This window comes from Idiotropiscis lumnitzeri, chromosome 7 (assembly GCF_059441095.1).
Source record: "Idiotropiscis lumnitzeri isolate Australia: NSW breed Sydney's pygmy pipehorse chromosome 7, RoL_Ilum_1.0, whole genome shotgun sequence".
In the NCBI taxonomy this organism is placed as follows: Eukaryota; Metazoa; Chordata; class Actinopteri; order Syngnathiformes; family Syngnathidae; genus Idiotropiscis; species Idiotropiscis lumnitzeri.
Window position 1 is genome coordinate 4,901,374 of NC_142397.1, and position 27,122 is coordinate 4,928,495.

The 27,122-nt window shown below is 40.1% G+C and overlaps 1 protein-coding gene across 5 annotated transcripts in view; it reads left to right on the plus strand.

The window, feature by feature from the left end:
- Positions 1-27,122, plus strand: part of cadm1b (cell adhesion molecule 1b) — a 166,570-nt gene that overhangs the window by 131,966 nt on the left and 7,482 nt on the right. For 4 of the 5 annotated variants that reach the window (XM_088300922.1, XM_088300924.1, XM_088300923.1 and 1 more), the window contains 5 exons: positions 1,839-1,976; positions 8,911-9,069; positions 10,256-10,352; positions 10,957-11,129; positions 20,519-20,569. In XM_088300922.1, coding sequence (XP_088157048.1) covers positions 1,839-1,976; positions 8,911-9,069; positions 10,256-10,352; positions 10,957-11,129; positions 20,519-20,569 — 618 coding nt within the window. The remainder of the gene's footprint in view (positions 1-1,838; positions 1,977-8,910; positions 9,070-10,255; positions 10,353-10,956; positions 11,130-20,518; positions 20,570-27,122) is intronic. The other variant, XM_088300927.1, reaches the window with a different exon arrangement.

Consider the following 27,122-nt stretch of genomic DNA (forward strand, 5'->3'; position numbering starts at 1 on the left):
AACATGTACTCGTACTGTATGCACTCCCTCCCGACCCTCCTGTCAGGAGCCATTTAGCACATGTTTCACTACCTCCGACCTCTTCTCTTGCACTTTATCTTAATTGAAGTACACCTCCCAGCCTTCCTCTGACACCTTCTATCTTCCACTCCTTCTCTCTCCTTAGCTTACTTGTGAACTGTAATGTATGAACTCCCTCTTACTCGTCTCTTACCTTTCATGTCACTTTGTCTTACTTGTGAGTGTAACGTATGCACTCCACCATCCCTCCTCTCCGAACGTGTCTTGTATTAACTCCCTCTCACCCCTTCTCTCTCTTTATCTTACTTGGGATAGGTTTAGAATTCTCTCCCTACTACAGCTCTTCTGACTTTATCTTATTTCGAATGTAAACAACATGCACTCCCTCTCATTCTTTTTACCCTACTTATTACATGTAGCGTATGCACCACTCCTCATTACTCTTCTCACTTCATGTACAGTATGCACTCCCTCACATGCTTTGTATTTTTTCGGTGTAGTGTATGCACTCCCTCCCACTCCTCTTCCGATATGTTCTCACTCCCCCATGCCTTAGTTGTGTCATGCAGTCTACACATTCCCTTAACACTTCATCTCATTTCGTATGCACTCCTTCCCATTCGTCTTATGAGTTTTTGTCATCTTTCCTGTGACGTATTTCACATGCACTCACTCCCAAACTTCGATGAGTGATTTTTTTTTTTTAATTGATTTCTTATTTTTTTTATCTTATCTTGCTGCATTATGGATAGTCATCTTTGATCCCGTCATCTTTAGCAGCCGAAACAAAATGTCAGCCAATTAGGGGCCCTCAATGCGAAAAAGGAGCAGATGCTCAAACCGATGGCGTCTGCCGCGGCGTTCTTGGCAGCTGTGTTGATTGTGTGAATTTCACTGAATGTTGACTTGGCTGTTCCCAAACCATTCCCCTTTGAGAGTCAGCTGTGCCTTCACTGTGATACTTACTGCGGTAAAATGACTCTAGTTAAGCTTTATTATACACGCCAGCATCCCGGTGGGGATTGAAAGGAATTAAAGGCACTTTAAAGTAATTGCTTTTCTTGTACAATTGAGGCTGACAGTAGCAGCGTTTTTCTCCTAAACTGAGGGTTGCATTGAAGAGTGCTTGGAATGAACTCCCCTCTGACTTTTGGCTTTCACGCGACTAGAGTTCAGCCCGATGACTAATTCGATGAATAAGGGAAGAGTATCCTGCGTTCTATGCATGGAGGAGTTATTTGGCCTAATGCGAGAATAAGTTATTTCATATTTAAATCTTGACTTATTCATCCTTTGAGTTCTGCTCAAGCGTTCAAAGGCGAATACAGCAAACTTTTCAAACTTGTTTGGGCCACAAGGAGACACTGGCGAGAACTTACAATAAAGTTTTTGCTGGAAACTTTTGATAGAATTTTATTGGATCTGTTTACCTATTAGTAACATTGAGAGTAATTGTATTATTAAAGTTTCAGGCTTGTGCAATTTAATGACATACAGTACACAGACCAAGGTTATTAGAGGTTATGAAAACTACTGAAATAAAACTAAAGCAAAAAAATTGAAAAAGAAAATTTTGCTAACAAAATAAAATGAGTGTGTTTAAAAACAACAAAAACAAAATTTAACTTCATTAAACTTACTAAAACTCATTATAATCATAGCAAAAAAAAAAATCATTTGTTTTGAAATGTGTGAATCAATTTCACAAATGAGCTTTTGGGGTTTCTTTTAAATATAGTCGTTGAAGTTTACAGTATAGTTCCCTTTTTTATTCTTGCCATGTGTCCGCTAACCGGAGCCATTATTTTGTTCACCAGTGCCCCCGGGAAGCCCGATCATCGAGAGCCGCGAGGACGTGGTCAGCGAGGGAAACGAGACGGAGCTCACCTGCACTGCCAGCGGCAGCAAACCAGCAGCCTCCATCCGATGGATGAAAGGAGATGAGGAAATGACAGGTAGGTCCGCATTCAAGTCAAAACATGACTTCATGCCCTCTTGCCAGTCGTACCTGAAAAAAAAATATTTGCACGATAGGTGCTTGGAGCAGACGAATCAAATCATTTTCTTTGATTAGTATCATATGTAGCGTATGCACTCCTTCCCTCCTCTGGCACTAAATTAATATTACGTCGACGTGCAGTACAGTATGTACTCCTTTGCGCGCCTACTCTTAGACTTTAGAGTTGATTTGTACAGTGAGAGATTTCTTGCATCTCCAAAAGAAAAATAACATTCAGGGGTAAAAAAATAACAGATCCAATCAAGGACTGATTGTTGTCACATCAGGGTGGTGGGTGGTCTCAAAGTGCCCACTTCACATTGGCCAACTTTACATTATCCACCAGAGAAGATCTCCTGACTTCATTCTGGTGCCATGTAGGTGTGCGCCTCTCGTGCTGAATTTAACGGCAGTGAGAGGAGCGACTTTGATTGGCCAGGAATTAAGTTGGCTGTGGTTTCTCCCACAACGGCGGAAACAACAATTTTTAACTGTGCCCCGCTATGAAAATACCACGGTTGGGAGTTTCCGGGTGCGGGCCACCATTCAAGAATAGAACCTTCTTAACTTGGTCCAAATATGAAAACCTGAGGGTTAAAGGTATTGTTTTGGTGTCTCTCTGTTGTTACGGTCCACTTGCATTGGGGACAAGAGGTTCAATCATCAACCACATTAAGATGCTAGAGCAGCAAAGAGTTGCACGATTTTTCATTGAAAAACATCAGATGAACATGTTGAGGATTGTTCAGCCTTGGCTAAGGCCTTCGCTCCTCTGAGAGCCATTCTAGTTTGTTATTTATTATTTTTGCTTGCTCAGCAGAAGAACTCACTGATCAAGCCACGCGTTGAGAGCTTCATGCTGCTGAATATTTCTCATAAATCATCAGCCTCTGCGGCTGGTGGTATGATTTCGAATTCCCAAAATATTTACTCTCACAGCTCTGTTAAACAAGTTGAATGCTGATGGAATTCCACGGCCGTGGATCTATTGTGTTGCCTTGAAAGAATCCATACACAGCAAACTCACAGTCCATGCTCTGAATTCATATTGGTGCGTTTCATCTTCATTTCCGCATCTCGGGCTGCTGCGCAGAGGTGTAACCTGGGGGTGTGGAATCGTCCTTATTGCCTCTCAGTTATGATTAAGGGTCATCAATATTTCATTATTGTACAGCAACGGGAGGATATTCCTTTTGGTTCTATCGTATTTACCCAGAGTGGATCTGTGCGGGCCTGTTGTCATATTCTATGTGTGTTAGAATCGAGAGGATTCATTGGTCCTGTCCAGAGATGAAATATTTAGACAAGGGCCAATCTGACTCAACATGTTATCTGCGCCGCCGGTGTTCCCTCAGGGAGTCTATCTTTGTTTATGAGGAGTTGATGAAAAATTGCCCAAGTGGGACATAAAATGCCATTGGCGTAGTTATGGCTTGTTGTTTAAATATAATCGCAACTAGTTGAAAGCATTTTCGCTCTTTTGTTATGAGAATAATTTGCGCTGTTGAGAAAGCTGTTATGATTGATATTTCAGTATTGAGCCGCCCATTACTAATCCACATTGACTCGGATGTGTGGGAAAAAAATGTGTCAATATTTCAGTGATTGGATTGGATTGGAATGGGTTGTATTGTGTCATACTGATAGCGAATTGTATCATAACTAGAGTGCATCGTATGGTACAGTGAATTATGATCAAATTGCATTATATCGTATCGTACATTGTATCATCCTTGAAGTTGATTGCATCATTAATTGGAGTAAATCATATCGGTAGTGAAGTCATTTTTATCTGTTCGAACTTTGAGTGAATTGTGTCGTATGGTAATTGGAGTAAATCGTATCATTTTTGTTCACCAGTTGGAATGAATCGTGTAATAATCGGAGTAACTCGTCAAGCGGATTTTGTATTTGTAGTTAATTGTATCTCTTATAATGTATTTTCTTTGTTTCGGCAGGGTAGGCATGACAAAGAAATCTGCTGGATGATTTAAGCATTAGTGGAAATTTTGCTTTTGCAATCAATAATCAAGCTGGCAGGATTACCATTGGCACGTTCTGGTCCCAGAGAGAGAATCAGCGCACAAGGTGGCAAAATTAACATAAATTACAGGAGGGGAATGATTTCAATAATGTGGAAACGAGCTTGTCTGCTGCCGGAATTGATTCCGTTGTCTGAATAATGTTTATAATTTGCCGGTGGTTATGTGAAACAGCCTGCAGGGAATGAAATCATAAACGGACTGAATTTTGGCTCATTCAGAAAATATTGGTGCTTCATATTTGGCGCTGGCAATCAATAGTGGGGTTAAAAGTAAAAGTATGACAAAAATACTGTTTGTCCGAAACAATGTAGTGTTTTAATATTACTCCTGAGGGGAGCCTCTGAATTTTTCTCTTGTTTTATGTGTCAATGTTCAACTATTCTTTGTGTGCTTTGAGGCGAGGAGATGTCGGATCGTCCATGGGTTTGCATTTCCTTTCCACAATATGCCTGAAAGACTGGTTGGCATTCAGCCAAGATAAATGAACCCTGAGGACGGCCATTGCGATCAATGAATTGCTTGTCGATCGTGTGGAGGATTGATGCTTGATTAATTGTGTCTTGAGGCAGCTGAGGCAATATGAAGTGTGCAACTAAACACACACGATGACGTGACCAGATTTCCCGTTCAGGATTTGTAGTTTTTTTTTACATTTGACGTTTGCTTTTTAATTTAGTTTGTTTTAATTAGCTCTCAGAGAGAGTTTGGTGGCTTTATTTTTATTTATTTTCTTTTTTTTTTTTAGTTTGGAATAAAAAGTCAGTGAAACGCTATAGCCACAAAGAGTGAACCTCCAAGTGCCGAAGGATTAGTTCCAGATCCCTCGAAATCATGTAATGTGCAACGTATATAGAAATCAGAATTTGCTAAGGAGCTGTTCCACATTCTTCTGCACGTTCATGCAGTAATACTGAAGTAAATTAATTTAAAATGAACCCTGAAAGTATATGATATTACCGTATTTTCCGGACAAAAAGCTTTTCCTAGATTTTGAACCGTGCGGCTATTACGGCGGTGCGGCTTTTCTGTGGATTTTTCTTTCACCACTAGGGGCGCTCTATAGTTCGGAAAATACGCAAAATAAATCTCTATTTTTTTCTCTTGGATCTGTTCTGTTTAATTAACAAAGTTGTTGCCGTTTATTCACAGTACAAAATCGTTCTGTACATGCAGTAAACAACTCATTTTTTTCCAACATAGAAAACTGCGGCTTATAGCCTGGTGCGGCTTGTATAATTTTTATCTTTTTCATGAGTTGCTGCAGCTTATATGCAGGTGTGGTTTATAGTCCAGAAAATAGGGTAATTGCGATGGCAAAAAAATGACCATTTTTAAACTAAAATTTCAACATAATGTCTTTTTAAAAGCACCCATAATTTATTTAGTTAATTAAACTTTTTTAACAAGTACACACACAGAAATAAAAACACACACGTCTTACTGGATGTCATGCTTTATGTAAAACTTTGTTCCCCAGGCAGACGATATTATATCCTTAAGCAACTCTCGCCACGGCCTATTTCATATCGCTCTCGCCTCAAGAAACATCGCAGATGATGGGCACATAACCGGGATAATTTTTCCTCACTTCATGATGTGAGACACAGCCCAGCAATCGGACCGAAATGTATCGACGGCGCCAACTTTGTAAATGATCTGCATCGGTATTTATGCCGCTGGGTGCAAAATGTGGGAGAAAAGTTTTCAGGGTCCGAAAATTACGGTAATCGGGTTTTATTTTCTCAAGCCGATTTCTTTTTTTATCATTAAAATGAAAGCAAAAATATTTATATGACAACTTCCGTACTTTAAGCGCGTCTCCAACTGACATGCTTGCTTACACTCCGAAATACAACTTGTTTTTAAAGCGTAGAGTTGCATTAGTCTGATGTTGAGTTGGAGCCGTAACTTTGGAATCTTAAAAAGCTGCAAACTTTGTCTAGTGCAAACAAACAAACGTTAACTGAAAAAAATTTCAGTTTCTGGGGAAGATTGGCGTCAACGTTCTATTTACTAGCGCAACGTTTCTTTGAGCTTGTTTTGCATATGCGTCATCTGAAAGGCCGTCTGATTTTCTAATTCAATATTCTGTTCAGACAGCGTTTGACAGCGGCAAGTGTCACCCTGGCTGAGGTTACGCTTGATTGCGCCGGGATTGATCAGTGGTTGATGCGCACAAGTGTGTTTTGATTAGGCGTCTGCGCCACTACACTCAAATCGGGTCCGCATTGAGATTCAAGTCCCTGTGATTGTTTGATTTGTGGCTGTTTTTTTTTTCTTTTGCTTCATCTGCGCGCATGACGTTGATAATTGACAAGCCTCAACATTGATAAGTATACTCTCTGACCTTCGTCTTCAACACGCAACTCAGAAAAGTTTCTGGGACTTTTTTTTTTTTTAATATTCTAAAACTTAAATCACTACACCAGATGGCAGACTTTTTTGTTTTTGCACTTATGCTAGGAAAAGTACGCCCACGTTCAGAGTTGCAATATGTGATGTCATGTGTTTTAATGTATTTTCGATGCATTTAGATCAGGTGTGAGCAAACTAGAGCCCGGGGGCCACATGCGGCCCATTGCACGTTTCAATCTGGCTCGCCGAACTTGAAAAGAATTTAATGAATAAACTTTGTTGATGTTTTATTTTCTAAATACTGTGGTTTTTCAAAGACATACATTTTGTTGTAATGCTTTTGTTCACTTTCATTTCAAATTAAATGTATTTTTCTTCTCCGATGAGGTGAGGTTACCAAAACACTCCATCCATCTGCGCCTGGTCCGGCCCCTCTGTCAAATTTTAGAACCCATTGTGGCCCGCCAATCAAAAAGTTTGCCCACCCCTGATTTAGATTGTACCTCTTCCTTGATCCAATAAAAATGTTTTTTGCACTGAAAAAAATCATTTGTGATAATACACAGACAAATATAGGCAGGTGGCAATATATTATTGATAAGTCATTTGGGTAAAACTTCAATGACCCTAATACATATTTTGGGGCATTATTTCAGAGGGGTCGTAGTAAATAAGTTAGGTTCCATTATTTTCATAATATTCATTAATAGCAATTTTGTGTACTCGTCATTATTTTGAGGATGTTTTACACTGTATATTTTCCATTACATTGTAAAAAATCATATCAACGAACATGGGTACGTTTACCGTACAATTATTTTCATCATAAAGTATGAGAGAAAAATAAATGTCCCCAAAGCAATGTCACTTTTCCATAAAGATTTGCTGACATTTGCAATCATTTAACAATGCCCTGACAAGATGTGATTATTCTCCTAATAACAGTGGATGTTTTGCACGTAATCGTACTAAAACCGTCTAAGCAATTAATGCCTTCCTGTGAGCGCTGCAATGAAGCAGAAAAAGTCAATTGATTTCCTTGTGTTATTACATGTTGTATTTTGTAATAGCCCTCAAGCGCATTGACCATTTACAAATCTCAGTACATCAAGTCCAGCGCAGGTCTTCGGCGGGCCGGTGTGTGTTACGTTATAATCCATCCTTATTGGAAGTGTGTGTTGACATCATCATCAACACTTTGGAGTCCTGCGAGGGCTCCCCTTGTGACCATGCTGGAACGAAAGTGCGACACAGGTCAGATCGGGGTGGCGTAATTATTTCCCCACTTCATTAAGTGCAAGGAAAGCGCCGCACTCAGCACTGCGGCTAATGCGCGGCCCCCGTGGCATTGTAATGCTCTCCAAATCAACGCCTCCCATGACAGCTCCGAAGGGCTGACTGGACGGCAGATTACTGCCAGCTTGAACACCCAACAACGCCTCTGCCCTCAAGTTGTAAAGACCACTCATTATCAGGTTTATAAGACCCACATGCCGTATATCGAAATAATCTCTACCTCCGATATTCAATGTAAATGCCAGTTGAAGTTATGACGCCGACTGCGCTCTTCATGATTAACTCGCTGAATATGCAGTTTGTGCGGCGACAGGCTTTCAAATATTTTGCGGTTAACACGCTGACCTACCTGAGAACAAAAACTGCATCATAAAGAAAGAAAAACATAGATCGCAATGGGCTATAAATCGCATTTTCTTGCTGAAATTTATTTGACAAAAATCGAAACCATGAAAAGTACAGCTCGGACTCGCACCAAAAATCACGTTCCCTAATTGTGTTGATGCTTGAATTCAAACCTTCGCTTCTGATGATGAAAACGTTTTTCTTTTTGTTTTGTTTTTCTTTTTAGTTTAAAATCGCTTACCTTAACTAGAATCCCGCGTTGTATTGTGGCCAAAGGTCGAAGCCTGGTTGTATAATGTCCCTTTTAAGTAAAAAATAAATCCTTGTTGTGGCAGATGCCGCCGTCGGAAAAACTGGTGAGTTACCTGGAAACATCCCATAAGTTGACATGACAACTTCTTCCTCTTGTTCTTTTTCTTTCATTTCTTTTTTGACTTTATTGTGGCGGTTGGCAAATACATTTCGTACGACTCATTTTTGGAGCCAACGACAAATTCTTTTAAATAACTCCATGCCTAGGAAAAATCCGACTTCTCAGATTCTGTTACGTCGGCGTTAATGTTCCTTTTTTCCCCATTTCACGGTTGTTTCCACCTCATTCGTCCCCAAAATCAATGAAGAGCTCCATCGCGGAGGACTTTACCTCTCTCTATTTATGTCTTTTTTTTTTTCTCCGTCATCTTCTCTGAGGTTCGAAAAAGTAACAAGCCTATATTTTGACAAAGTTAGGAGTAGAACGTTCTAATATTTGAAGTCAATATAAAAGTCATCCATGAAGTAAATACTCAAGTCAAGCAATCTCCGACTACCCTTCCCACCACTGCAGGTTAACCTCTTCTTTCTTTTCAGGCGAAACAACAGTGGAGGAGACGTACGACCGGATGTTTACCGTCACCAGCCGCGTGCGATTCTTAGTCAGCAAAGAGGACAACGGCATGCCGGTGGATTGCGTCATTGACCACCCGGCCGCAAACGACCTGTTGGCTCAAAGGATCTTGGAAGTGCTGTGTGAGTATCTTAAAACTTTTACAAAAACTCTGACGCACTGCACTGCGATACAAACGCATGATTACTTATGCAGTTAGATTAACTCTGAAAGCTCATGTACGATATTACAAAGATGAAAATGGATGACATTTTTGCTATTATAGTTAGTTTTAGTTTTATAAATGTAAGATGCAGTTCTGGGTACTTGAACCTTTTTGGCCGGTCTGTCCCTCGTCCTCCGGCCGCAATCTCGGTACGTTTCCAGCCCCCGACCCTCCGGCCTTATTCATAAAAATCGTCGGCCCCCAACCCCGTTCTGGCCCCTTTTCCATGAACGTGTCCAATGCAAGGAAGTACGTACTGTTGGTGTTATAGGGATTTTTGGTATTGGGGTGGGCAAACGTTTTGATTGGCGGGCCACAATGGGTTGAAAAATTTGACAGAGGGGCCGGACCAGGAAGAGATGGATAAAGCGTTTTGGTAACCTCACCTCATCCGAGAAAAAAAAAACATTTAATCTTAAATGAAAATGAACAAAAGCATTACAACAAAATATCTATCATTGACACACCACAGTATTTAGAAAATAAAACATTAAAAAGGTTTATTCATTTAATTTTTTGTAAAAATTCGGCGGGCCGGATTAAAACGTTTAACGGGCTACATGTGGCCCCCCGGGCCGTTGTTTGCCCACGCCTTCTATAGACTATAATGTATCCTCCTCAACAGCTAATAGGTGCAGCTGTTGCTTGCTTAAGGTGGTTTTCTGATTAAGTGTGACTGATAAACTCGACCGCCACAGCGCATCTTAAAGGTTAAGTCACCCTATTGTACGCTATGTCGAATATTCATTTTGGTCCACTTTCTTCGTCTGACCTTTCAAGGAAAAACAGAAAGCTTGACTAGAAGTGCTTGACATTTTGGTCATCTTTGGCATGCGTTGATAAGGGGAGAGAAATCATTTTGCTGTAAGATACTATAGGCTGAGTAGATGTCAAATGTGCACATAGGATAATCCTTTTCATCCTGCCCCACGTTTCACTCCTGGCTATTTTTTCGTTTGCTCCAGTCGCTCTCTCGCCACGTTTCAAGTGCAATAATAATTTTATTGGAGTTTTGGCTGCAGGTAGGAGTGGCAGTAAAAAGGGCCAGCCTTGTTAAGAGTATACCATACAAGTCAATAAATGTCCTTTTTTTTATTTCTCAGATAAACCTGAAGTGAAGATTTTGGTGACGTATCCCGAAGGATTAACTCGAGAGGGCGACAATCTTGATCTGACGTGCATTGCAGGTGGAAAACCACAGTGAGTACACGTTCGCACTCCAGATGAGGGTTGGGACAAAAAGTCCGAGTCACCATGTTATCGTATTGTTTTCACTTATGGCACATTATTGATGCACAAACGTCAAATGGTGAGATGAACGCTTTTTGATATTCAAATATGGATATTTAATGACTGCTTTTTCTGTGAGTTATTCATCATGTATTGTTGATGTGTTTCTTTTAATATTTTGATTAGAATGCAATTGCTATATTGTGATTGATTGAAAGTATATTGCATTTTCCACCACTATGTTTGTTCTATTTTGTGATTCATTTTTCTATTTTAATGTGAAAATTCATTTGTTAATTGCCTCGATACAAATAGGCGTCTCTGTAGTGACAGGCCAACTTTGAAATTTGAAATTAAACAACCAAGTTCATAATAGCCCCATTTGTTGACCTTACTGATAGTTTGGCAACAGAGACTCACCACACTTTGCTTTTTAGCCACAGGTCCATATGAAATCATATATATATATATATATATACTGCCAGATTTTGCCAAATCTTTTCTCCTTTAAGTTGAATATGACTCTCTGTATTGACCTGTATTTATTAGGCTTCGTGTGCACATGTGTTCGCAGTCCACATCTGATCAACTGGCTCAGGTTGGACGAGGACGTGCCGCCTCATGCCGTGGTCACTGGATCGGACTTGTACATTGAGAATCTCAACAAGTCCTTCAACGGCACGTATCGCTGCGTGGCCGCCAACGCGGTGGGCGAGGCCTACGATGACTATATCCTCTACGTGTACGGTGAGTAGGCGATGCGCCTCATTGCACGACAGGCCTCCGTTACTGTTCAACACCTGAATTAGAGGGCAGTATCTGATTGTCATATTATGGCGCTTCGGCATTGTTGACTCATTTGTGCAACAAGCCAAGTATGAGTTGTGTCATAAAAGTTCCAGGACTAGGTCATAAATGAATATCTTGACGTCATCAACGTCCTCAAAAAGGTCCTCGAAGCATTTCCTTAAGCTAGGGTAAGAGGAAAAATTTTTTTTTTTCAAATGAGAGCGCAAATGTGGTTATTATGATTGCTAATCAGATCAGTGTGCATGCGAACACTGATTCTGAAATGTCGGGAAAAATTTTTTACTAACTAACTAATACTGATGTATACTAATCGGATCAATATTTTGAATGTCAATGAAAACAGTGCCTCCGATCATAATTTTAATCCGAACTCTGATCGGATGAAATAAATGTTGTGCATGTTATGACAGTCATATGTTGTTTGCAATTCAATTATATTGTTGAAAAAAAAAAAAGACAGTTGAGCTTTCAGCTTTAATGTTTCTGTCTGTGTGCTCGCAACATTTCACTGTTGCTAGATAAATGTTTTTAATGCCAACGTGCTCTTTACGAGACGCTGCGGCCACATTGTGACATGATGGCGTTCCTATTTTTCGTACCAGAAATAAATGCCGCGACAATCTGATGTTTAAGATTGAACACGACCATCACATCTTCGTGGTTTGCTCGCTTCGGAGAACTTTGTGTTTCTTTAGGTGGAAAATTCAGTGCGAGGATATACATTTTCCCATCAGGGGGGAAAAAAGAACCTCTTTGTAGCAAACATGGCAGATAAATAGTTAACTTCTGAGCCCATTTGAATTCTGTTGCTAACTTAAACAGGGGTAAGAATGCAATCACGTGAAAGTCTTATGTTGAATATTGCACAGAGAATTAACTTGCAACAGGGGTGGGCAAACTATGGCCCGGGGGCCACATGCAGGCCCGTTAAACGTTTTAATCCGGCCCGCCGAATTTGAAAAAAATTTAAATAAACCTTATTAATGTTATATTTTCTAAATACTGTGGTTTTTCAAAGACATATATTTTGTTGTAATGCTTTTGTTCACTTCCATTTAAAATTTAATGTTTTGTTTTTTTTTCTCGGATGAGGTGAGGTTACCAAAACACTCCATCCATCTGCTCCTGGCACGCCCCCCTCTGTCAAATTTTAGAACTCATTGTGGCCCGCCAATCAAAAAGTTTTACAACATGCGATAAATGGTGACAATTTCATTCACCCGAGAGATTGTGTGCTTTGGTTTGGTGCTGCTGTTTTGATTAGCAAACGTGTTCCAATGGGCTCAGGAGCGAACTATTTCATGTCTATGTGAACAGCGGGGTCTGTGAACTTGGCTAATTACATTTACGACATGTTTTTAATGATGGGCAAAGGCCTTTCGTCATCTTCGATAGATGACAGACTGTGAGTGGGATGTTTGCTATTTGAGAGAATTCCGACATTTGTTCATCCAGCATGGTTCCTGTATACAAAATGTAACAGTTTTTTTTTCCAACCTCGCAATCATTTACACCTTTAAGTAAAAATGTCCAAATGAAAAAGCTTTATCTTATTTCTCCAAATTGTGTGGATGAACTTAACCTCCCTGACAATCACTGACAGCATCTCATACTCCAAACCACAGTGTGGAAAGAGATCTCTTTTTTTTTTTTTCCCCCTGTACATTTTACACGTTCAGGATGATTGTTAGATTTGGGTGCCGAGCACGGCATTTTTATTCAAACAACGGCGTGTGAAGAGAAGGCGCAGTGGGGCCTTAAAAGCAAAATCTGTTGTAGCAAAAAAAGGCCTTCTGTTGGCTTTTATGAGATCTGATTGCAGCTTTCACGACAGCGATATTGTTTTGATTTGTTCTCGGCCGCCTCATTTTAGTCAACTTGACAGCCATTGTCAAAGAGCAACAATGTTACGGTTTGTTTATCTGGCCCACCAGCAAATTATGATGACAGCTGTTGAAAATGTGCATTTATGCGCATAAGTGAAATTCCCCCCCACGTCTAGGCCGTCTCGCCAATTGTGGAGCTGCCAGCTTTTTAGCAAAGGAGTTTGTGAAGAACTCGTCAGTGTCTATAAATTAAAGAGGAGTCATTCCCTAACTGTCCTTGAGAAGGCATTCAGAGATTGTAGGATTCAAATATTTTTACTCAGTCACTTTATTTGCCTCCCTGCTTTGTGTGGCGCACTTCCTGTTCATGGTAATAGCGAGAGTTGGAGCCTGAGCACAACAACACAATCAGAGGGTGACAATTTGAACGGAGTAGTCGACATAAGGAAGTCAGTTGAAGTCAAATTCGGTGTAAATTTGATTATTGATGAAAAAGTCTGATTCAAACTACATTGTGTGAAAACTGAAGCAATGTTTCCCATAGGAAATAATGTAAATCCAATTAATCGGTTCCAAGAGTATTAAAAAGAAATTATTGTAGTTTGAAATACAAAAAACATTGTGAAATAAAGGGAAATTACTGATGAAATAGATGCGTTAAAAATCCTTTATCTTGACTGAAGTCTTATGATGGCTTATGAATAAATCTTGAGTTTTCTTAAGTTGACATAAGGTCTTCTGACTATTTCAGTCCCATGTGTACAAAACAGTGAGCAGCTTTGTGATCACAGACTCACAGTTGTGCTTTAAAAATTGACTGTGGATATTGTGTGCCGTGACGCTTCACTTTTTACTTTTATCTGATTCGGTAAATTTCACATTACGCGGCTGATGCGTACTGACAATTTTTTTTTTCTGTAAATCTAATTAAAACAAAAAACAAATCTTCATTTTGTCTAATTTTCCAACGGAGAAACTAGAGCATGTTTAAAAAAAAAAAAAAAAAAACTGAAATATAACTAAATGATGTGTTGAAGGACTTGGACGCAGAAGGAGCCGAAGTAACTTTACTGATGTTTTTCTGAAATGACCTTCCGCAGGTTTGAATGGTTCAGCGTGAGTGCTGTTGTCAGTTTTCTTTTCTTTTCCTTCTTTCTGGTTGGGAGAGAACAGCCTTGGTGGGTGCGAGGCACGGCCTACACACGCACACACACACGCACACACATCCAATAGTACCTCATAATCCAAATCTCTCAGGTGAAAAGCATTCAGTATTCCAGTAATTACTCTCGCGGTTAGTTCATGCTGTTTGAGAAGTTAATCCTGCGGAGAAGTTGCAAAGCTGCCTTTTGGGTCCCCGCATTGAACAGTACAGTTAGTGTAAAGATGCCTCTGCAGAGGACTTGCTGATGTATACCAAATTCAGTCGAATGCAATATAAAGGCTGTGTAAATAAAGTGGAAAAACCAAACTGTAATGTGTGAGTGTCTTCCAATTGTTCAGTTCAGGGCTGTTTTTTTGGTTTAGTTTTTTTTTAACCCCATAACTTGCAGACATCAGCCTCCAAGCTTGTTGGTGATAGTGTCGGGTAAAGGAAGCTTCAAATCAGCATCTTGAACCAGTTGTAGTATTTTTGGACGCCAGTAGAGGGCACTCTCTGTTCAACATTGGTCTGAAAGCACACTGATTTGGCATTTTATTTTTCAAACCCTTAATTTAAACCAACAGTGCCATCTAGAGGACTATAAAATATCAAAACAGGTTCATGAAGCAAATTTGAAGCTTCATTTTACCATCACTAGTTGGTGCCGATTTCAGCGCTTCCACCATGTTGTTTGGCGCAGTGACGAGAAGTCGCAAGAGGTGGGGAAAAGGATTGCTTTGTGGTTTTATGAATCGATATCCAGCTATGAAAAGGAAAATCGATTCAATTCAATATTGTTTTTATTTTTTTTTTAAGCTCAGCCTGAGTTAACACAGAGAGGTTACTGTTGCACAATTTGTCCAATTTTGTAGTTTTAATTATACTTGTAAAGCTTCATAAGAAAGAATTTGCTTGGATCTTTTTGGGGAATTATTTAAGTTATTTTATGGTCACCACCACGTTTCCTTGTCAGAACTACGGTGCACGTTTAGATAGTCATAATGCTCCGCTGTGATGTTTTACTTTATTTTTCCTTGTCATCATTTTCTGCTAGCAAAATGATGTACAGTATCCGTCATCTATAAACTATTCAATGCTTATGATTTTGCCAGAGACATCATATTATGTAAAAAAAAATAATCTGGAGTTAAAGCTTTAATTTCGACAGCCCTCATTTTATCCATCTACTCTCCATGATGCTCGCAAACTCACGGCCAACAATGAGGCGCTCATACGATCGAAAAACAGTTGGTTGCTTTATCTCCCCAATTCATGTTTCCGTTAATTATCTTCAATCGTATATAGTCGAATGTAGATAGAAACAAATCTCTAAATTCACTTTGGTGGGTCTTTAATGCCGCACGGAGCTGAATGAAAAAGCATAATTGCGGTGACTAAAAGGCCATTAGAAGCAGGTGTTCTTTTTTTTTTTTTTGCATCTTGAAACTGCGTCTGCATCCTCCTTGCCCTGTTGTCTCTTCAATTAGCGACTCACTTTGCACATATTTTAACCATTAAAGAGCGTCTCTCTCGTCTGAGCACGGACGTCAGATGCGCCGCAGCTTCAGCGGGGTTCTAATGAGACATCGGAGATTGGTAAAAAGGTGCTCATAAGCACTTCGAATCATTTCTGCGACTCCCACGCCTCTTTGGCGCAGGATTTAAGGCCTTCCCAAATCATGTTGTGGTCCGTGCGAGGTTTTGTTGTCCCAGAGTAATCACGCTCGCTACAGCGGCTTAATTAGTGTTTGTGCACTGCAGATTGGCCCTCACGTGATAACCTTGTCTTGCGTTGTCTTGCCTTTTTTTTTTTTCAAAAGCCACTTGTGCTGTGTCGGCCATTAATGTCATTATCATGCCGGGTCAAATTGACATTTTGAAGTTTTGTTGTTTATCATTTTTTAAGTGTCTTCTTCCCCCATTTATCCAATTATTTTTTTCCATGCTCTATTTTGGCTTTACCACTGAGATGAGTTAGATACTCGTTCAATGGGAGTAGCGTTGTAGAGTGTACATTTTGGCAATAGCAATTTCTTTTTGTCGCGGGCATATGTAGGGGTGTGCGTGCGCGTGTGTGTATTTCTTTTCATCTCCTGGAAACTTCTGCGTTTCGACCAAACAATGCAGTACCAGCATAAAACTGCGGAGCCAGTGTTGCGATTAAAAGATTTATTATTGAATGTTCGTGAAAATCTGAAGGTATGTGGATACTTGCTGCTAAATATAAAAATCTGAAACTTTGTGTTAGCAGACATGTAAATAAGTATCAAGTCATTTTCAAGGTCACATTATAAATCAACAGGTTACATTGCTAAAATATGCACCCATTTTCTCAATTTCCGTTTTGTGAAGATTGACTAAATCAAGTTGTGTTGTGTGTGTGCGGACATTTGTCATGCTGCAGGAATGGAAGCAAAAGCGAGAGAGAGAGAGGAGAAGCATCTTTCCTCCCTGTCTCTGTCTGCTTCTTTAATTGTCATCCATGCTGCCTTCATCTGCTCACCGTTTATCCCGACTCTGACTTCTTTGACCTGTAAATCCTCCGTGCAGCAGAAGTCAAAGGTCGACTGTATATTTACGTTGAGATGTGCAGACGGCACTCGAGGGAGCTAATATTTTCATGATGTGGAAAAACTGTCAACACAGCCAATGTATGGATGGATAAATGGATGAGTAAGTGCATAAAATCTAAAACTAAATCAAAAAGGCTGCTTTATATAGATAGGTGTGACTTCTCGAAGCATTTTATAAAAGGACATTGTTATGCTAGTGTTAGTGGTCTGCTAAGTATCTCCCTGTAGGACAAAGGTATGGAGGTAAGTATGCTGGTCGGTAGATTTGTAATGGGTGCTATGAATGTGAGTCGATTATTGAATTTTTTTTATTTTTATTTTTTTAAATAATCAAATCACAAATAAAACATTTTTGGGAAAACAGAGTCAACTCACAAAATATACTGTATTATATACAGTGTTTTCTTATTGTTTTTGTTGATCGATTTCCTTTTATTCATTGTTTTTTTTATGTCATTCTAAAATGTATTAAACACAAAACAATAATATTAAATAAATGCAAAAATAAATTTTTAAAGATGTTATATTTGGTCTATCTCTTTCATATATTTTCCAATTTACACCAAATATGATTCAGATTAAAATACAATCTGAATTTTTTTTTTTTTTTTTTGCAAGCTGAAATGTTATTTTTATTTTTATGATGATACATGCTATTTAACATGTGCAAAGTCCCTCGCCAGATTCCCATTTTGGCTCATGTAGGATGTTGCTGTACATGATTTTGTTCTCTGGGATTACTCCTATGTAGATGTTCCCTCGTTAAGTTTTTCAAACCAACATTGGTGACTTGACTGCAGTGTACTGTATTCGAATAGCCCAGCCGACTACAACGTGTCTAAGTTCTAAAGTCTAACCCAAACCAAAACAAACCAAATACAAGTAGGAGCAGTGTGGCATGTAAACAAATTTCACAGTTTTGCTTGACTTGGTGGTCAAATTCTATCTTTTCCTCAGTGCTCGGAAATATGGCCTCATCATCCGCAAATACACTCATTCCTTTGCCTTCATAATGCACCGTCTCCAATTTATCCAGCCCGAAATTGCCCATGGAGAATACCTGTTTGCATTGATATTACATGTGCCGCATCCTATCACGGCCTTTGTAAAGACCCTCCAACCCCTGAATGGCCAATTTCCCCTTTTTCCACACGCTGACATTTCTGCTATCAGACCGCCTTCGGTCACCGGGAGCCGAATGGAGCCCACACTCCTCTTCAAATGCTGTCAGAGGGGAATCTCGCTATGATCCCATGATACCTTCCCTCGCCACTCCATCGCCGGAGGCGGCGTTACGTCGTCCTTGATGTTTTGTCATTAGTTTGGAAGTGTGCGCTTCCCCGCTGCTGTCTTTTGATGGAATGCAGACAGTAACAGCGCAGGGAGACGGCCAGCCAATTTCCCCCCGCTGTGACTCTCCCGCAGCAAGGGGTTTTGCTATCCCCACCCCACACACACACACACACACCACCACCTCCATATATCCTCCTGATGAGCTACCTTGTGGCCCCCTTCTGTGCCACCGCTTACCTCAATTGCCCTCTACCGTCCATTTTTTATCCTGTGAAGATGTTTTCCAGTTAGTGACGGGCCCTAATGGACACCACGTTGAGACGCGAGCGGTCTCGGTAGTTTCATCGGCACTTTGACTTAATTATGGTGACATGAAATCATGGGCGTGCGTCGTTATTATGCATTGTTTATTTGAACGGTCGGGAAAATGACGCACGTTTCCTGAAATGTACCTTCCGCGCGCATTGTGACTCGAAATATGAAGCATATGGAAAGTAAAAATTCGGGTGCACTATCAGAGCAACTTCTGTATGCATATTTCTCAGAGGTGGGCGTGTCAGAAAATGTCATTCGCCAATGGCCGAGACACTTGTCCGTCATCGTGAATCCGTCATTATTATTTTAAACACGCTTGAATTACAGTTAGTCACGGCTATTTTAGTAAGTCAATTTCACAGATCGCCGTTATATTAGGAACGCGAGTAAATTTCACCGGTCCCTCGTCGTTATTATTGTGATGAACTAATGAGTGGTGAAATCATTACTTTATGAAATGATGCAATCATTAAATTAGCTTTTAAAAATGTGATTTTCTTACATTTTACAGTCCTGGTGCCTTTTAGCTCCCTGCTCACCTCGCTGTTGTCCTGGTTGTGGTCCCTTGTAGTAGATGAAGCTTCAAATCTACGTCATGAACCAGTTGTAGTACTGTCGGACTCCAGTAGATGGCACTCTCTGTTCAACATTGGGCTGAAAGAACATTGACTTGCCAATTTTTAAACCCTTTATTTAACACAACAGTGCCATTTACAGGACTAAAAAAAATACAACAACTGGTTCATGAAGCAAATTTGAAGATTCATTTTCCCATCACTAGTCCCTGGCATCATCGGTCTCCTTCAGAGGCTGCGTGTCACTCTATCTTGATCCGCTTCTCCTCTTCCTTCTTCTGTTTGGTGTGAACCGTCTGCATACATTTAACAAAATAAATAAAAATAAAGTACAAAGTCATAGCCAGTGGTTCTGCTAGTGCGCTAATTGTTTACATTGTACAAGTGAAGAAACAATATCAAATAAATACTCAAATAACTTTCCATACTGCAGTTGAGTGCGGTATTTCATTTTATTTGTTTTTGTTACCTTTTTTGTTAAACGGGTGTTCTTATTATCGCTCTCAGTGTGATGCCGTACAGTTGGACGCGGCAACAATTTCCCACACAATGCTACTTGTAATGATTTTCTGCCGTGATTTATGACATTCCATCAGCGTTTATTTGCGCTACCGTAGAAGCAGTTTGACTTGGACATCAAATGCTTGAGGAAATGTACATTTTTCTCGGCAAAAAAAAATTGGCACCATAGTGAAATCTATTAACTGTAAGACGGCTCATTACGTGCTGCTATTGTGTCGCGCGAAGCTAGCTGACGACTGCAAAAGTCGCAGAGCATATCAGAGAAACGCACGACATCCTCCATTGTTGTCGTAAACCTGTTTTTCGCGCCCTCCCATGTGGTTGTCAGAGCTAATCTGGTAATGCTGCATAATTAGCATTGATTTAAAGTTGACACCATTGTTATTAGCCGGAACATAAGCTTTGTCTCGGGAGTCTTCATTGTGACGTGTCTTGTTTTTGTTGCCTTTGGCTTGTAGGGGATTTAATGAATGGATGTAACTTCTGTATTATGTTCTTTTATGGTGCTCTTGCATCGTTGCTAAAATTGTTACAGCGGAACCCAGTTGGCTAAAGTTTGGAAAAATGTGACGAGAATTAACTCATTTAATCCCAGCCGTTTTCATGAGAGGAAACACCTCAATCAAAATAGACTGATTTTTCAAAGCCTACAGAATATCGTGTTTTAAAGATATAAAAACATGGAGCTATGACGCAAGAAAAAAAAAAAAAAGGCTAAGACGTATAAATACGTCTCCGGGAGGCAGGGACCTCAATTTTGAAAATGTTGATACGTCTTATGGATTGAATGAGTTTTAATGATTTCCGGAGTCACCATCATAACATGATTTCCTGTCCTGGTAATGTTTTAATTAACATTTTCATTTGCTTGTATTATGTGTACCGATCCACCTCCTAGCTTTTGTACTGACTTCAGTCTCTCTGCGATGAACTCACACCTGTAGCCCCGCCCCCACCACCACAACATATCTGTGTATAGCCTCTCGTCGTCAATGGCCTTTTGTCTCCTTTATTCTTGTCTTTCTCATTTCTTACATGTGTTCTTTATGTTTTGTTTTTCTTTACTCTTTTCGTCTAGATGCTCCCACTACTATCCCCACACCCACCACCAACCCAGTCAACACGCAAGGTACTGTACACCTTCCCACCGCTGTGGCCCTCTCTATACCGGTTGTGTGTGTGATTATTTGTGGACGGGCAGTTCTCATGAGATAGGCACTGATGGGTGACATTCAGGACAGGATGCAGGGTGCCATCATTGCACCCCGGTCTTGTGTTTGAGCGGCGCACATTGCTATCTTATCAGTATCTGCAGCTGTATCTCGACACCCCCCGGCCGTCCATCATATGAGAAAACCCTTTACATCTCGCATACAGCTGACAATTTGTCTTTGTGAAGCCCAGAAAAAAAAAGACATCAATAATCATTAAAGTAAATGAAAGATAAATTGTCGGCCGACCTGCCCCACGTAAAATGCACGTTTTGAGTTGGCTTTAAATGTTTCTCAATAGCAGCCGCGTTTTAAACGGCAAGGCTACACAAGCGGTGAGGATGCACAGGGAGGTGGCATTTGGATATGCCGCAATGTGACATTTGAAAAATATAAAAAAAAAGGGGGGAAAAAATATGCTTCAAGAACAGGTCACTTTATCAGTAGTAGCGGGAGGTTCAACTGATGTTGGTTCAAAGGATTAATATGCCAATATCTACACAACAACTCAATTTTTAATATGTTACTAAGTGATTTTTGCGAGATTCATTACAATATGAATTGCTGTCAAAAAAAATATTTATGCATAATATCATCCGATTAAATCATTTTTTTCTATTTGAAGCAAGCAAAAAAAAGTTTTGTTTTTTTTCATCTAAATAAATAAATAAATAAGCGGTTCCATATCGCCGTTTGCGAAGCAAAATTAGCATTGTGCCCTTCATCAAAACACTTTAAATAGCAAAACTGAGACTCAACCGCTGAAAAGTTCCCAAAAAGCTTTGCTGGACTGGACGTGACCCATTGCGGGTCGTCGCAGGTCAAGGCCAGTTGGGTGCCTCTTATGCTGCATAAGCTAGCTAACAATGAGCTCCGGATGGCTACTGCCGCCGCTAAACGCGTTGCAGAGTTGAAGCAAAGTCAATAATCACGTAAGACACAACAGATGAGGATGAGAAAAGATGGAGAAGCCATGCTAATTGCTAAGCTAGCTTAAAAGTGACACGGCTGGCATGTTTAACTCTGAAATGAAGTGCTCCGGGTGATCAAGTCCTCATTTCAAAGACATGTGGCTAGAACCACTTCCAAGCAGAGAACATCCAAATTTGAAAAGCAAAATTGCAGGCAATTTAATAAGTGTCTGGACTCTAGAGAGAAAATCAGACTCGCTAACAGAAACCGAACTGGAAATGGATGATCTTCATGCCCCGTGTGTGTGAGCTTGTTTCTCAATTGTGTAGTTGTGAGAAATAATTAACACAAAAATAATTGTTGGCAATGTGCAATCAATTAAAATTGTTTCTTTTGTTTTTCGAGGATTTTCCGCGATAGTTTCAGCACATATGCCCCTAAAAATGATTGATTCCTTTTCAGTCACGCCTTCTGTCTCTGATTGGTTGTTTTCTCCTCATGAACAATTTACAGTCTTCAACTACCTTAGCATGCACACGGTTCGACTTTAACACAAACATTGTCCAATCACATGTCACGCAATTTTTTTTTTCCACACCTGCCCTTGTCCAAACAGTTTCTTTCCGCTTTTTTCTTAAACTGATGATGCAAAACTAAGGATAATAATAATACTCCACGGCTGCACTTTTCCCAGTGCGTCTCCTCTACCATTCGCAGCCATCATCTTTTTCTTTTTTTTTCTTTTTTTTTTTCAAGCTGTAAAATCATGAAAGACGAAATGGGATTTAGAGGAATTTATGCAGTGCATGCTGGGAGGATGTAATTGAGTCTTGCCGTATTTTGCGACTCCTCTAAACGTCCTGTCACAGAGGCCACGCTAAGCTGGCTGGCGCTAGATTGCTTTGCAGCACCTTAATCAGCATAACGTTGCAAAAAATAGTTTGAGCGGCTGTAACATAAAGCACAATATTCATTAAACAGCCATTGTGACGCCACCGCCACCTCCGGCTGAGATCTAGCTGGGGTTGTAATCACAGGCCGCCTCAGTGTGTACGCTGCAGACGTATTTGTAATTGTCACACGTACAGCCACAAAGAGATGAAGCAGCATGTCGCGCACAAAAGAGGCCTTTTAGTCGGTGTCAAGTGTCAGTTGTTGTGTCGTCTTCGCTCGACTTTGAATTTGGGTGACAAGGCCCCTTTCTTTCTTGTCGCAGCAGCGCGGGAGCAAACGCCACAATAAACGTCAGCCGTGTTGTTTCATGTTTGTGAAAAGTTTCAAAAGAGTTCAAATTGTCGGGTCTCAAAGGGTGTTTTTGTGAGCGTGCGCAAACCTCTCGGGAGAGAGATAAGTCAACCTTTCAAACGAGTGCTTCTTGTTTCATGTGTTTGAAAGTTTCTTGCAATAAGTTTCATATTAAACATAGGAACATTTATCAGTCATATCCTAGCTTGTTGGCAACTTGCTATGTTGTGTCAAGGACGAACGCAATCTTGCATTTGCTCATTAGCACGCCCTTTTTTTTTTTTTTTTTTAAACTCAAACTATTCTTCTGAAAAATGCTGATAAACCTCTAATTTGTATTTCCACAAAAAAACGTGGATTGCTACCTTGCCCTAAAAAAAACACAATACCCCAAAAATATTTAAATATGAAATTTAAAAAATATATTCTTTATTACCGAAGGGCCACTAAGCTAACATAGACCCAAGTGAGGTAATTAACTCATTCACGAGTAAAAAAAAAAATTAATCTTTGACATCTTTAGCCGTCAATGGTCGTAAGTGAGTTAACGGCCAAAATTTTGAATTTTTGAAATAATTTTTAGTTCATCAAAAATAAATCCCTTTTGAAAATAAAGTTCAACATTTGAAATTAACCGGTGCCGTCAAAGCAGTTCACTAAATCAAAATGTGCAATCTGATGTTTCACCTTCACAAGGCGCTCGACTTACAAGCCACTGGAGTGCACAAGAGGAAGAAGCGCTTAAGTCATTGGGAGAATGCAGGCTAGGCGGCGGTGTAGCTTACATATCGACTCATCTTTTTCCGGTGAGGAACGCGCCGCCAGATTTGACAGGGAAGGCCCACAGCGGAATCAGAATGATCTTTATGGGCCACATATGTCACATACAAAACACACAAGGAATTTGTCTCTCGCAGTTTGAGGCACACTCGTGTTTACAGTAAGAAATAACTATGACAAAAAAAAAGGCCTGCTCCATCCAGAGTGCGAAACGGGCGTGTAGGTGTGAAAACGACAGACTGAGCAGATCATCGGCGAGCTCTGCAAACCTGACAACAATTATGATGATCTTTTGAGTCACGTGTGTTGAAGGCGTCAAGCATCCAAAAACATGCAACCTCGGGGCCCTCAAGGACCGGAGTTGGTGACACCTGGAATGGTGATTAGGAAATCGGGAATGAGGTAATAATTCCAAAAGCCAGCGTTCAACGAGGGTAGAAATCCTCGGCACGGGAACAGGGTGAGATAATTCCCCCAAGCCGTCAGATGCTCACACATGATCCGAGGAAGGGACATCATATCCCGACTAAGCCCTTCCTCGACATCCTCATCGCTCTTGGCCGGCCTGTCTCCGTACAGAACAAGGAATTAGGTTGTCAGGTTGATTGAACAGACAACTTTGCCTCCGATTGGCAGCTCGGAAGCTCGCCTCCCTTGATCCACTCTTGTCTAAAGGAGCCAACGGTGAAATTAGCATTTTTTCCGAAATGATGAGGGAGATAATCGACAAACAATGCGCTGGGGGAAAAATAAATAACAATCTCACTTATTTTGATTGATATTATAATTACAATTCATCACACAAATATTAAAATTAAGCTTTTATTCAACTGCTAAAACACACCTTTAATATAACATCAAAGAATAACAAGGATGTTAATCAGTTTCAAGGAAAATAATATATAAAAATAGTCGCAATAAAAAACATAAATCCCTGCTGCTAATGCGTTAGCCTGTTAGCTACATGTACATGATAAAGCGTAGAAGAAAAAAGTGATAAACTAATTGCCATTAGACGTTTTTCACAGATTAGAAAGATTATATGTCACTGTCTATATGTGTTACTGCTGCTTTTTTTTGTTAGAGTTTTTGTTTTTTGAAGGTAAATCATTTAATGCTACTTTTTGCTTTCCTTTGATTGCTAGCATAAAGCTAATATACCTCAAACAAACTATTTTGTGTATTTAATTATATAATGTGTGTTTTTATTTTCTCTGAGTTGAGTTTTGACGTCAACTCCAGCTGGATTGTCAAACAGCTTAAAGCACGCTCAGGGAGTGCAGAATAATCACATATACGTGACGTGCTTGCTGTGAGCAACATGGCAGGCACATTTAGGGTGTGTGCACAACACTGTTTGGCATATTAATCATTATTCTCCGATATTGTTTTTACTATAAACATAAGTAGCGCTTCAGCTTTAGAATATAGAATTCCAACCTTAACACACTTCTCATTGCTCGCCTGGCTGAGCCTGTTTTTTTTTTTTTCTCTCTTTCTCAATTTGACTAGCAGGTTAGCAGAATATGCACCTTGTTTTCTTCTGTTTACTTGCACTAGCACATGGAAGTGTTTTTTTTTCCCCTTCCGTGCAAGTGTGTGGATCACGCACCAGATGGAGTGCGTGAAATCCGTTCCATGCAGGTATTTGTGCGAATGAGCCGCCGACAAGTTTCCACTCCTGCGCAATCTCTGATTTTACGAGCGTCGAAGTCTCGCACATGTCGTTGCCTTTTGATTGGAAAAATTAAGGAATCGTTTAGAAATGTTAATTATTTTCCTCCCATTTAATGGGATTCCCGGTTGATTTTTTTTTTTGCGCAATAAAGAAGAGTCAATGCAATTTTTTTATTTTTTTATTGGTCCCTTGGGAGAAGCAGGTCAGAAGTGCCAGCCCAACCTCAAGTGGAGCTTCATTACACTAATGTTGGTTTCTCATATAGCAGTTACCAGTAATTACAAAATCAGCACACTCAATGAAGCCTAAAGGATTCCATGGTCCACGTTTTTCAATTCCTGGTAATATTTGAAGAAAGAAAAAAAATACAGTTTGCCCGTGATCTTTTTGGCCTAAAAAACATGAGGATTTTATTGAATTTTTTTAAGGCTCAATAAATTCAGGGGTTCACTGACACCGTTTTCATTCATTCACTGTTTTATTTATTGCAGTCAAACCTTCAATTTTTTTTTCTTCCCCGCTCTCAAATCACAACATTTGAGCGTTGCCAAATTATCCTTGGCCGTTACAAAGGCCGCTAGGAATTTATTTAGCAGGCGAGCCGGCTGCAATAAAAGTCCAATGTTGCAGCGGTACAAGTACGACGCTCTGCAAATGATTTGGTTAAAGGTTACCCGTGTAGGCTCACTCCTCATCTCGATAGGTTTCTTTCCCTTTTCTAACAAATACAAAAGGCCGATGATTTTCAATTCCGCTCCGCCAAATCGCTATTGACAGGCTGGGAGTTAATACTTAACTGATGCTTCATTGTCCTGTTTCAGCTCCAGAATTGTTTCTAAAAAAAAATCCTAACGTGGTGCTTGATTGATTGATTGATAATACATGGGTGGCTGAGATTATTATTATTATTTCTTTATTTATCTATATTTATTTATTTATTTATTATTTCTAAATATATTTTAGAAAATGAAATAAAATGCCGTATGGGGCTTAGCTGAGGCGACACGGATATAGTTGACATGATCATGAGAATAAGAAAAAAAATCATTTCCAGACGGCGCCAATTAAAGTGTGACAAACAATATTTTCCAAATGATTTCTATGACGTTCACACATCTCCGGACGCTACGCTCCAGGGATTACAGCCACCCTCAGACTTCAATAAGTTTCCTAATGCATCACATCCATGTTCGATTTAGTGTTAAGAAATAACGTATTCATTGGCGAGAGGAAAAACTTGTATTAAGACAAGCGAGAAGTGACACGATAAAGTATGTGGTGCAGATCTGCTTTCTCCATCACCCAGACTTGGGCATTACGTGCAAATCCCCTTTGTCCCCCGATCCCCCACCCTATAAATCCCCCGCGGCCTGCTCGCATCCTGTCAAGATGCCGCCGCGGGCATGTCAACGCTCGAACGCCGAGCGGTGCCTCGCTGACAACATGGACAAGCAGCCGCATTACAGACATCATCAAATTGTGTTTATTACAAGAGGGAGGCAGGACACTCGGCTGTCTGTTGTAATAATACATGACATTTGAATGTGACACATAGTGGGATATGGATCGCGCGCACGTCTATTTATTGAACCTCTCTTGGGGATCCGTCTCTTGATCCCGACAGAATCCTGCCTTGTCGACACGAGGCGCACATTCAAGCCACCGACCTGGATGAGTCAGGCGGAAGCATCGACAAATGGAAAAGTGGAAGACAAAAGCAAGCTAAATAAATCTGACTTGCCGTCTATACTTGAAAGAATTCACAGTTAACACTGCCAGCGTATTTTAATTGTAGAGTCAAGGCCCAGTGGCACTTTCTGGCTTGTCACATTTTTTTTATTTTTTTTTATATAATA